The sequence below is a fragment of the Aethalodelphis obliquidens genome, unplaced genomic scaffold (assembly GCF_003676395.1).
Source record: "Aethalodelphis obliquidens isolate GAN/ISIS:26980383/991018 unplaced genomic scaffold, ASM367639v1 scaffold69, whole genome shotgun sequence".
NCBI classification, from domain to species: domain Eukaryota; kingdom Metazoa; phylum Chordata; class Mammalia; order Artiodactyla; family Delphinidae; genus Aethalodelphis; species Aethalodelphis obliquidens.
In genome coordinates this window covers 9,006,940-9,018,495 of record NW_020838013.1, presented here as the reverse complement: position 1 = coordinate 9,018,495, position 11,556 = coordinate 9,006,940, and the positions used below count along the sequence as shown (strand labels likewise).

General features: G+C 61.4%; 1 protein-coding gene across 1 annotated transcript in view; it reads right to left on the bottom strand.

Annotated features, from left to right (window-relative positions):
• MOB2 (MOB kinase activator 2) overlaps positions 1 to 209 on the bottom strand; it is a 50,231-nt gene extending 50,022 nt beyond the window's left edge. The window contains exon 1 of the mRNA XM_027090422.1: positions 90 to 209. Within this exon, the coding sequence (XP_026946223.1) occupies positions 90 to 106 (17 nt within the window). The 5' untranslated portion in view covers positions 107 to 209. The remainder of the gene's footprint in view (positions 1 to 89) is intronic.
• Positions 210 to 11,556: the final 11,347 nt, after the last annotated feature.

The following is an 11,556-nucleotide window of genomic DNA, read 5'->3' as shown; positions in this document are numbered from 1 at the left end:
TGACCGGTGCCGCCCGCGGCGCGCCCCGCGGCCCCTCCCGCGGCCCGGCCCGCCAGCCTCGCCACCCCGCCGCCCGCCGCCCGACTCACCCCATGAGCCAGTCCATGGCTGCGCGGGGACCGCCGCGCCCGCCGCCCGACTCTCTCGGCCCTCAGCTCGCGGCGGCGGCGGCCGGAAGTAAACACTCGCTCGCTCACTCCCACACGCGCGCCGCGGGCGCCGCCGGAAGTGACGTGAGCGCGCTGCCTGCTGGGAAACGTAGTCCGGGCTGTCCCAGCCGCCCCTACAGCCCTGTCCCCCACCCACCTACTGGAGCCTGCGCGGGGATGTCCCCTGACACCCCGGTATGTCCCCTCACACCCCAGGATGTCCCCACACAAGCCGCTGTCCCCTCACACCCCAGGATGTCCCCACACAAGCCGCTGTCCCCTCACACCCCAGGATGTCCCCTCAGACCCCACTGTCCCCTCACACCCTGGATGTCTCCCCACGTCCGGGATGTCCCCTCCCATCTCGCTGTCTCCCTGCTCCCCATACTGCCCCCTACGCCCTGGCCGCCCCATGTCGCCAGAACGCCGCAGCCCCTCCCCCCTCCTCGGGTCCCCTCGGCCACTGGCTTCTCTCCAGGCTCAGTAAGCTTCGCATGTCAGGCTGAGCCGTCAGCTGGCAGCAGGGGAAGTTTTTGGGGACAGGACCGGCACGGTGTTGGGCGCTCCGGCTCGGCCAAGGGAGCGAGATCCTCTGAGCCCCGCGCCCTCGCATCCCGGCGGCCTTTCCCGTGACCTGAGCCCCACTCGCTGCCCGTCCCGGCGGCGGAGACCAGCCCGTGACACCCCTCCATCCAGCCTCCTGGCAGCCATGGGGCCCTGGACGCGGGGACAGTCAACGAGACAAACAGAGGTCTGTGGGGCGGCTCCTTCCCCAAGGAAGGAGAGAGCCTGGGGCAGGCGCTGGGCTTTGGCTGCCCTACAGGGCAGATGCCTGGAGGGACGGGTGCCTGTCCAGGGACCACATCGGTGGTGGAAGCCGCTGGCTGAGATCAAGAATGGAGGAGACGGTGCTTGGAACACATGGGACGCTTGGGACGGATGACACGCTGCGTCCCCACCCCACCCCCGCCCCCCGCCCAGTGCCGCTGCCCTTGGCCCTGGTCCCGCCCCACCCTACGGCCCCACCTGAGTCTCATCAGCTGCTGCCCCCTGTGCGGAGGTTGCCTGTCTCCCTCTGGTGCCTTGCTGATCATGAAACTTGTGGGGGAAAATTGCGCACTTGACCACCAGCCACCTGAGAAGAAATAATGAGGAATGACAGAGGGACGAGGGGAAGTCCTGTCGCATGTCCCATCTCAGGGAGGAAAAGCACGCAGATATGGGCCAGGGCCTTCGTCTCCACAGCTGGACAAGTGGCCAGGGTAGTTAGGACTTTGCCTGTGGCCGGCCATCTGCAGGTTGCATCTCTACCTAGGACAGCGACCCAGACCATTCTTCCCCGAGGAGTATGAGCCCCTGGGGACCCTGCCTGCATCCGGCTGCTGTAATCTTCCCTAAACTGTTACCCGAGCTTCGGGCCACCCCCCAGGTTGCATCCATCTTCCTGCCCCGCGACCCGCCCCCCCCAGCCCCCCATCCCACATCCCCGCGGTAGCCTGGGCCTCGGGTCCCTGCTCTTCCACTTACTGGCTGCGTGACTTGGAGAAATTGTTTAATGTCCCTGTGACTCAAGTTCTTTATTAGTGGAATGGGAATAATAGTGCCCTAAGAAACTCCGTAAGGTCACAGGTGTAGGCTGAAGATGGGGAAGCAGGGAGTTATGACTCAGCATATTGGGAGTGTGATCCCCGTGCGCAGGCTGCTTACCTGTGCTGAAGGTCCATCCCCCTTCCCCCGATGGTGGTTTACCGCTGGGTACACCCCACTTTATGGCTTTGTGTCACCCAGTCCATAATGGGCCATTCAGATCACACAGTCATGAGACGTCCCGTGGTCTTATGTACGGTCTGAAGTGGAGCCCAGTGGCAAGTCAAAACTCACATCTCAAAGAATCATGGTTTATTTTGTAAGAGGATGTGGCTTTGCTCCAAGACCCTGGGGCCCTCCTATCTCGTTCACCCGCTAGAGCTCCACGATCTCCACCAAGCACCACTGGATCCATTGAGTCATAAGTGCCAACTGGTAGAACTGCATGTGCTGCAGCCTCAGCTAAATCTTCTCCTCAGTCTGGAGCACATTCAAAGCTGGCAAACCCTCAGGTCTCTTGCGAACTAGATGAGACTAGCACCCTCAGTGAGCACTGGTCAGAGATGATACGTTACCTGCCCAATGTTCATAGCTTTTCTTCTCCCTTCCTCCTCCCCCTCCTCCTTCTTTTTCCCAGCTTCCCGTGTAGACAGGGTGCCCAATGAGATGGAAGTGGAAGTTGTTGAGTGGCTTCCAGGAAATTCTTTTTGTCTTTCCTCCCCACCCCAACCTGGCCCAGTCTCCTAGCTCCTGCCAAGAATAGGAAAATGACGGCTAGAGCTTCTGCAGCTATCTGGGACCATGAGGCATGCTAATGACGGCAGAGCAGAAAGACGGAAAGAATTTGAGTTCTTGCTGAAACTCTGGAACCTCCACAGCAATCCTGAACTTCTTACCTCTGGACTTCTTTATTTGAAAAAATCTCAAGTCGCTGTTCTTTCCAGTTTCTGTTACTTGAAGTTAAAGACAATTGCCTGATTGATATATCCATCAAAATGTGTGTGTTCTTCCCAGTGTTGAGGTGCTCAAGGTGTCCTTCACTTTGGAGGGGATGTCCAGATTACTGAACCTCTAAAATTTCACTTAGGTGTGGCAAGTTCCCAAATTTTCATGGGATCTATCCCTTTGGCAACCACGTATGTTATTTTAGTGTCTAGAATATCACTAAGTCCTGGGTTCTGCAGTCTATCAACGGGACATCGTCCATGTGATGGAACGGTGTGGCATCCTGACATAATCAGACTCTGCGTGGACTAAACCATGGTGGAGGGAGTAAGTGCTGATGTGACCCTGCAGTGAGATGGTGGAGGTGCACCCCTAACCCTGGCAAAGGACAGCTCACCATTCCTGGTGCTCTTGGTGTGGGGGTAGGGTGGGGACTGTTGTACTGACTGGCTCCAGGAAGGATACCACATCTGGGAGGCCAGCTGTAGCTGTCCACATAATCAGGGCCTTAAACTTGCAATAACCCACTGTCAGTCACCGACAGCCTCCACCTCCTGCACAGACAACACGTATGAGTGAAACTGGAATGTGACAGGCCCTCTGCGCCTTGCAGTTCTCTGGTGGCGGCACCAACCTCTGTGACTTCCCTGGAGGTTCAGTTCTGCTTGTGGTCTTACTACTTTGGCAGGAAGGTAGAACTGCAGGGTTTTCCACTCAGCCCTCTTTCCATTCATCCATCTACTTGGCAAATAAGTATTGTGTGCCAACCATGTGCCAGGCCCTCCGTAGGTGCTCGGAATGCAACGGCAGACAAGACGGACAGGAAGTAACCCCCACAGAGCTTACAGACTAATGGGAGTACAGTCAACGGAGAAATCAAGGCGTATAATACTTCAGGCAGTGCTGAGCTCCGGAGAACGAGGACGCCAACGACGGGGACAAGGCGTTCTGGCTGTTACAGGTTGAATTGTGCCCCCCCAACCCCTCAAAAGAGGTATGTTGAAGTCATAACCCCTCAGTACCTCAGAATGGGACCTTACTTGGAAACGGAGAAATTGCAGATTGAATTAGTTAAGATAAGGTCGTAATGCAAATAGCATGGGCCCCTAGTCCAACGGTGTCCTTATAAAAAGGGGCAATTTGATCACAGAGGGAAGATGGTGTGAAGAGACACAGGCCAAGGAGAGGCGTGGGCCAGAGCCTTCCCTCAAAGCCCTCAGAAGGAACCAGCCCCGCTGACACCAAAGATTTTGGTTTCCGGCCTCCAGAACGGTGAGACAACAAATTTCTGTTGCCGTAGGCCACTCAGTTGTGGTCCTTTGTTACAACAGCCACAGGACACTGATGCAGACGCCAACCCTCAACCTTGTCCTTTCCACCAGCCACCCGCCTTCTGCCCAGATTCTGCCCAGAGGGGCGCCTGGAGCTGTGTGCCAGCAGGGAGTTCCTGGGCAGGGAAACGAGGGGCTTGGTTTTCCCAATTATGCTTTGCTGTAGACTGGGGACCTGCAGGAATCCTCCAGAAGGAGTTGTCTTCCATTGTGGGGCGGAGGATGAGGCTTCCAGGATAACAGTGACCACGTGGCAAGTCTTCGCGGAGAAAGCTGACTCTCAACAGTGACCCCGGGCGCAAGGCGCGCCCTGCTGGGTCCTCCTTCGCTTTCACCGTCTCCGGCCTGACCCTGTCTGTCCGTCCCATGGGCCCACTCACTGCCCATGCTGTGGGCAGAGGGCCCGCCTCTGGCTGCCTTCCCTTGTGTCCAACAGCCGATGGGGGACGTGGCCAGTCGGAGGTCCAGAGCATCCTTCCCAGTGCCGGGCTGCCTGGCCGGAAGGATGCACTTTCTCCTACACCTCGGAGGCTGGAGAACAGTGGCTCCCTCTTGCCTCCTGAGCTGGTTCTCGTGTGGGACAGTCCCCAGTGAGGCTGAGGGTGAGTGACAGCAGCGCGAGGGCAGCAGAGAGGGCTGGCCTCACGGGGCAGAGGGTCAGCATTGCTTGTCTCAGACGAGCCTGGGGGTCTGCTTTGGGGAAGGCACCTCAGAAAGCCAAGCCCCTGGGAGCTGCAAGGTCCTCCCAAGGCATCGGTCCTTCCAAGCCTCCAGCCAATGCTGCAGAGAACGCCCTCCTGCAGACCCGCGCTGCCGGGCTGGCTGCCCTACACACGCGCCTTCACTTCAGCCTCACGCCCTTCTGGGCAGTGACTGCAGGGAGGAGACCAGGGCTCCTAGCGGGACAGGAGCTTGTCCAAGGTCCCCCCGTGAGCAAGTGGAGAGCTGGGATTCCAGAACCCTCTGTTCCTAAGCCCGCCGTCTTCCCACTACCTTCTGCCTCACAGAGGGGCTCTCCTCCCTGGGACTTGGGAACGGTGGAGGACGTCACCCGTGGGAGCAGCCCGCTCAGCGGCCCTTCTGTCTGGCGGTGGCAGGAGGGCTGAGCTGCCTTCAGGCTCCAGCGCCCCTCCCCCTGCCCCCTCTGGGGGGCATTTGGCTCAGGCCCTGAGGGGGTGGGCACTGCGGCTCAGGGCCAGGTATCCATAGAGACAACAGGAATCACTGTCACCTGGGATTACTTCTGGGGCACTTACCACTGGCCAGGGGCCATGCTAATGCTTAATGCCGGTGGCCCCTGGCCTCTCCCCTCCCCCCCAGCCTCTGCCCTGTTCCATCCAGCCTTCCCCAGCTCAAGTCCCTGGATTGGCTGGGGCAGGACAGGCTAAGCACCCCTAACCCATGGCCAGGGGCATGGCCCCTGGCTGGTAGCCGTGAAACGAGCAGGCCCAGGAAAGAGCCAGGAGACTGGGCCGTCCTCCCAGCCCTGCCGCGAGCCTGCTTTGGCTCACCCTTCTCCATCCAATGGGAGGGGGCTACGAGATCGGGGGTCTCCAGATGCTAGATCTCCTAGTCTGCAGGCGCCTAGTGGCTTTTTTTTTTTTTGCGGCACGCGGGCCTCTCACTCTGTGGTCTCTCCCGTTGCGGAGCACAGGCTCCGGACGCGCAGGCTCCGGACGCGCAGGCTCAGTGGCCATGGCTCACGGGCCCAGCCGCTCCGCGGCATGTGGGATCTTCCCGGACCGGGGCACGAACACGTGTCCCCTGCATCAGCAGGCAGACTCTCAACCACTGCGCCACCAGGGAAGCCCCACCTAGTGGCTTTTACTGATCAACCTGGTGCCTGCTCTGATCTGCGAAGACCCCATTTAGTCAGCGGGGGAGGCCGGCTCTGCAGCCATAAAGCCTTGTTCCCAGAGCAGGTTGCTGAGCAGTGCCGTGAGCAAGGTCTGAGGGGCTTCCTGGTCATCCTGAAGTGTGCACGTCTACCTGCTGACACCCGCCATGGGCTGCACTGTGTCCCGCCCAAAATGATATGCCAAAGTCCTGACCCCCAGTGCCCCAGAAGGTGACCTTACTTGGCAATAGGGTCTTTCCAAATGAAATTAGTTAAGATAAGGTCATGAGGGTGGGCCCTAGTCCAATATGACCGGTGTCCTTACAAGCGGGCTATTTGGACACAGACACACACACAGGAGAATGTCACGCGAACATGAAGGCAGAGATCAGGGACTCTCAGTGCCACGCCCTGCTGGGCAGTGGGGGCAGAGGCAGACCCCCAACGGAGGGGGACAAGTGTCTATATCTGCTCAGCAATGGGGGGGATTTGAGTGAGGCCATGCACCTAAGACTGGGGGAGCATGGACACACTTGCAGACCAGGGCAGGGGCACCTTCCAGGGAGAGAGAAGGACTTGCAGAAGGAGGGTGCTCCGCTCAGTGGAGGTGAGTGCGGTGGGGGCCGCTGGAGGAGACCAGAGGCTGGAGGCCTGGACGTGGGCGTCACCATCCCGATGAGGGGTGCAGGGAGTGGAACTGAAGCAACAGGCAAGAGCCACAGCCTGTGCTGCTCACTGGAGGGCCGTGGGGTGAGGGGGGGAAGGGAGGGGAGGGCGTGTGGGCAAGGGGCAGGGGAGGGAGACGAGATGCCAGCTAGACTGGAGGTGGCACCCAGCACCTGGGCCTTTCCGGGTCTGAAGGCCAAGGGTGAGATCTGGCTGGAGACACAGCTGTGGCTGTTGACGGCAGAGGTGTCTCTGAGGGTGTGGCGGTGGGGCTGGGAGGCCCGGAGCAGGTAAGGCTGCAGATGGGCCAAGGGCGAGGCCTCAGAAGGAGGGTGGGGGCAAGGAGCCGTGGCGCTGGAGACCGCTGAAGACCCGAACTCCCAAGCCACGCTTTCCTCCCAGCCAGCAGGGCCCCCGGGATGTGTGGAGGCTGGGGGTCCCGGCCCGCGAACCGGCCGCCCCTCCCCGAGCGCGGGCAGCAGGTGGCGCTGCCGGGCTGCTCGCCCGGCTCCGGGAGCGCGGGGTGGGAGCCCGAGGCCAGGGAGGAGCTCACCGTGCGCCCCCTGAGCGGGCAGGCCTACTCTCGTGTGGCTCGGCCCGGGACGCAGGGAAGGGCGCTCGCCTCGTCCCCGCCCGGCAGGTGTTTGCCCACCTGGGGCCGGACCGGGGGCTGGGGCGCGATGCCCTCGGGCTTGGCGCGAAGCAGGTGCTCACCGCGCCCCCCTCCACTCGCGGCCCGGGGCGCGCGGAGGGGCGGGAGCCCAGGGGCAGCGGCGCTTTGAGGATGAAGGACGTCGCGGCGGGCCCGGCTAGCGGCGTCCGGGGGTGGGCGCGGCCTTCCGGCGTGAGCTCAGTGCGAGCGCGCGGAGCACCCACCACACCCAGCCTCCCGGTCCCGGGAGCCCGGGGCTGGCCCGGCTGTGCGCGCCGGTAGGGTGGGGTCTGGGCTCCCAGGAGGGGGACCTCAGGGGCCGGAGTGTGATGGGGGCGCTTCCGGAGGGCCCAGAGGCCGGCTGCTCCCGCCCCAGCCAAGAGGCTCTGGGCGCCCCTACACCTGGGCTGACGTCGCCGCCCAGCGGGACAGCCTCGCACTGGCCGGTGGGGCCGCGCCCACGGTCCCCCCACTGGCGGTGCAGCCGCATCCTTCCCCTCGGGGAGGAGCAGGCCAGCCAGCCACCGGCTGGGTGAGGTGAGGCCCCCGACCGTACCCTCCCCCAGCCCGTCCTTCGACCCCAAATCCTGCCCTTCCTGGAGTTTCCTGTTAGGGTTGCCTCACGGGGAAGGGCCTTATCAGCAGCTCCCGCGCCACCCTCTGTTCCTGATCTGCCCTAACGCCTGCCACCCAGCTCCCCATGGCAGACCCCCAGCAGAGGCCAGGAGCGGAGGGACTGGCGCCTGGGTGGGGGAACCTCAGAGAGAGTGCGGTCTGAAACTAGGTGTGAAATCACTTGCAGGGGCGGGGGTGGGGGGGAGATACTCGGGGAGGGAGCCTGGGGTTCTCTCTTCCACCTCTGGGCCCACGTGGGGTCTTAGTCCTGCAGGCCTGTGGTTGCCCAGTATCGGCCTAGATGTCCAGAGCCCGAGATACGTGGGACCCCCATAAGCTGCAGCGTGTCCTGGGGCAGGTGGGCAATGCCGCTGAGCCAGGGAGGTTCTGGTAGACGGTTCAGATAAAGGTGCAGGGGGCGGAGCCTCCTTCCTGCCAGGCCTAGTTTCCCTTGATGCCGGGTCCCGGGGGGTGGGGGTGGGGGGGGGGGGGGGGTGTTGGAGGGGTCTCCAGCGCCAGGGGCTTGACTGGGGAAGGGGCAGAGGAACGAAATCTCATTTCTGCCGGTCCTGGGAGGCATCGGGAGGAGGGGCCGCTCTGCCCTCAGGTCACCTGGGAGCCGAAGGCTGAGAGCCAGGCCGTGAGCTGCGGCCGGCACTGGTCACCATCCTGTCCCAGACCCCCGCCCTCCCCCGCCAATGTGGGCATTGGGCTGGCTGGACTTCACCCTGCTTCCGCAAATGTTTCCGGGTGTGAACACCCACCGGACGGGCGCGCTCTAAAGTGGGGCTTTGTTTCCTCCCTTGGTGTCTGGCGCTCAGATCCTTTCTCCTCCCGCCGTCTCCAGGACTCCGGCCCCTCACCACCCACCCTCTCCCTTCCCCCCACGTCTATTTCAAGCTCTCCTTCGCTATTTATAGCTACGTCCGCCAATTGCGTCAGGCTGAGTCTGGCTTCCGCCCGCCCGGATGCCCATGGTCCCAACACCGCCATCCCGGACAGTCACCTGCCCTGCTGGGACCCCGCGGAGGCCCCAGGTGTGCAAGCGGGGAGAGTGCCCTGGTTGGGGTTGAGGCGCCGGCGAGGAGTCCCGGGAGCGCACGTGCTGCGTAGGGTGGGCGTGGTACCCCACTTAAATGACGGCGAAAGGGGCAGCTTTCCCTCTGTTCCCAGAGTTGCCCGGCTGGGCTGCCCTGAGGAAAGGCCTTCGCAGCTCTGGTCTCACATGTGGTGTTTGCACAGAGACTGAGAAACCGAAGTCCGCCTGCCGCAGCCTCCCAGAGGCCTCCCCTCCCCAGCCCCTCCCCCCCGCAGTTCCCCAGGCCGGGAAGTTTGAAAGCCTGGAGGGAGCTCCCCCAGGGACCTGCCTAGAATTGGCCAAGCCTGGCCCTGGCATTACCCTGACCCGCAGCTTTCCTGTCTTTGGCGGGGGTGTGGGTGGGGGTGGGGTGGGGGGCGGGGTTTCACTTGTCCTCCCCGCCCCCCTCCCCAGCTCTTGCTCTGGGAACTGGTCGCCTATGGCAGCATCTTTCCCTCCCTTCTGCCCAAGACCAACTTTGGTCCCGTCCTCAGGGGGAGCCGCTTCTTTCTTGCCCCCAACCCCTTCTCCCTTCTAAAACCATCACCACATAATCAGGCCCCCACCACTCTTTCAAAAAGACCCCATGTCTGGAGACCCCCAACCCCTGGGCCAGAAGCAGGTCCTGGGACTGCCTTTTACTAGTCTCGACACCCCTGCCCCTGCCAAAAACGATGAGGTTTCTCTGGGGGCTCAGCCTCATGAGCCCCCACTGACTGGGTGGGCTAGGCACCCACAAGAAGCCCTGCTGGGAGTCAGCCCCACCCCCAATTGTCTGCCCAGCACCCAGCCCCCTCCCTTTCTGGGAGAATGGGACACCAACTCCCCATTTCCATTCTTCAGACCTCGAAGCCTCCATGGCTTCTCCTGGATGGCAGAGGGCCTCTCCCCTGCTCAGGATGGACCACTTTTCTGCAGAAGTGATGAACCCCACCCCCAGCCTACCTGCCGTCCAGAGCCACGCAGAGCCATGCGTCCCTTCCCATCCCTTGGCCAGAGGTGGTCAGCTTCCCAGCAGGGCACAGTCCCACCTCTGCCCTCTCCCTACACATGCCCCAACCTCTCCACATGCAGCTTGGCCTCCGGAGGCCAAGCCACCCCCCACAGCCTTACTGAGAACCGACCCTCTTCGCTCTCGCCCTGCTCTGAGCCCCAGCAGTTCTGAGCCCCAGCAGTGCCTCGACAGATCCATCCACAGAAGCAGGGTCTGAGCTAGACGGGGCCTCAGGGGCCACTGAGGCTGACCCTGACCCTCTGGGGGACATTGGAGAAGTTGGGCCTTGAAGAGGGTTGACTGGGTCTCTACAGTGGTGTGCAGCTCCGACACTGGTAGTTTATGGTTTATTCATTGAACGTTCACTGGACACCTTCTTTTTTTTTTTTTTTTCAGTACGCGGGCCTCTCACTGCTGTGGCCTCTCCCGTTGCGGAGCACAGGCTCCAGACACGCAGGCTCAGCGGCCATGGTTCACGGGCCCGGCCGCTCCGCGGCATGTGGGATCTTCCCAGACCGGGGCACGAACCCCTGTCCCCTGCATCGGCAGGCAGACTCTCAACCACTGCGCCACCAGAGAAGCCCCACTGGGCACCTTCTTCAGCAAGGACAGGATGCCTATGGTCCAGTGGGAGGATGGAGGTAAGCACACAGCTTTAATATACGGCCGACTAATAGAGGTGCACTAGGTGTGATGGAAGGTTACTACTCACCCACCTTCTTCCCCTCCCTCCCTGCCTTCCTCCCATTTACCCATCCCTCTACCCCCTACCCAGCCATCCATATACCCCTATTCACCCATCCACTTCTTAATCACCCATCCATGCAACCAGTCACCCATCCATCCATCCATCCATCCACTCTCCCTCCCATCCACTCACCACTCATTTATCTACCCACTCACCCATCCACCCACCCCTGTAATGTAAATGCCTGATAATTAGCTTTTTTGATTGTAAAGTTAGTGCCTGACACTAAGCTTTTGATTGCTGAGGCATTCATTTCAACGACTGCCGATGCAGGGGACGCGGGTTCGTGCCCCGGTCCGGGAAGATCCCACATGCCGCGGAGCGGCTGGGCCCGTGAGCCATGGCCGCTGAGCCTGTGCGTCCGGAGCCTGTGCTCCGCAACGGGAGAGGCCACAACAGTGGCCTGCGTGCCGCAAAAAAAAAAAAAAAAAAAAAAGGCATCTATCTGGAATAAACACAATGCCAACTACACAGCTAAAGAGCCAGGCCACCCCACCCGTGAGGGTCCCCATGAAGAAAGCCCTGGGTGACCTAGATAACTGACCCCTTGTGTGACCCCGTGTTTCCCTTCCCTTATTCCCACTCCTATGTCTTAATTTACCAATAAAGAGCGAACCCGCGAAACCCTAGGCACCCCCCACTCGAACCCAATACAAGCAGAAGCCCAGGCCCACACTCTGTCTCTCTCTACCGGTGACCTCTCTGTGTGACCCCAGGCGTACTGTGTACCTTCAGGCCCGGTAGTTAACCTTGTTTTTTCAAAGTTCCCTGATGGTCGTTGCCGAGATGTGTGTCCTACTTATGGGGGCGTCCACAAGTAAGACAGGCCCAGGCAGGGGCCGTGGGCATCCCTAGCCCATGGCATCGCTGTCTATAGGCTGAGACCAGCCGCAGACAATCCCATGCCACCCATCTACCCCCACCCCCGCACCCCAAAGCCATCAAGTGCCTAAA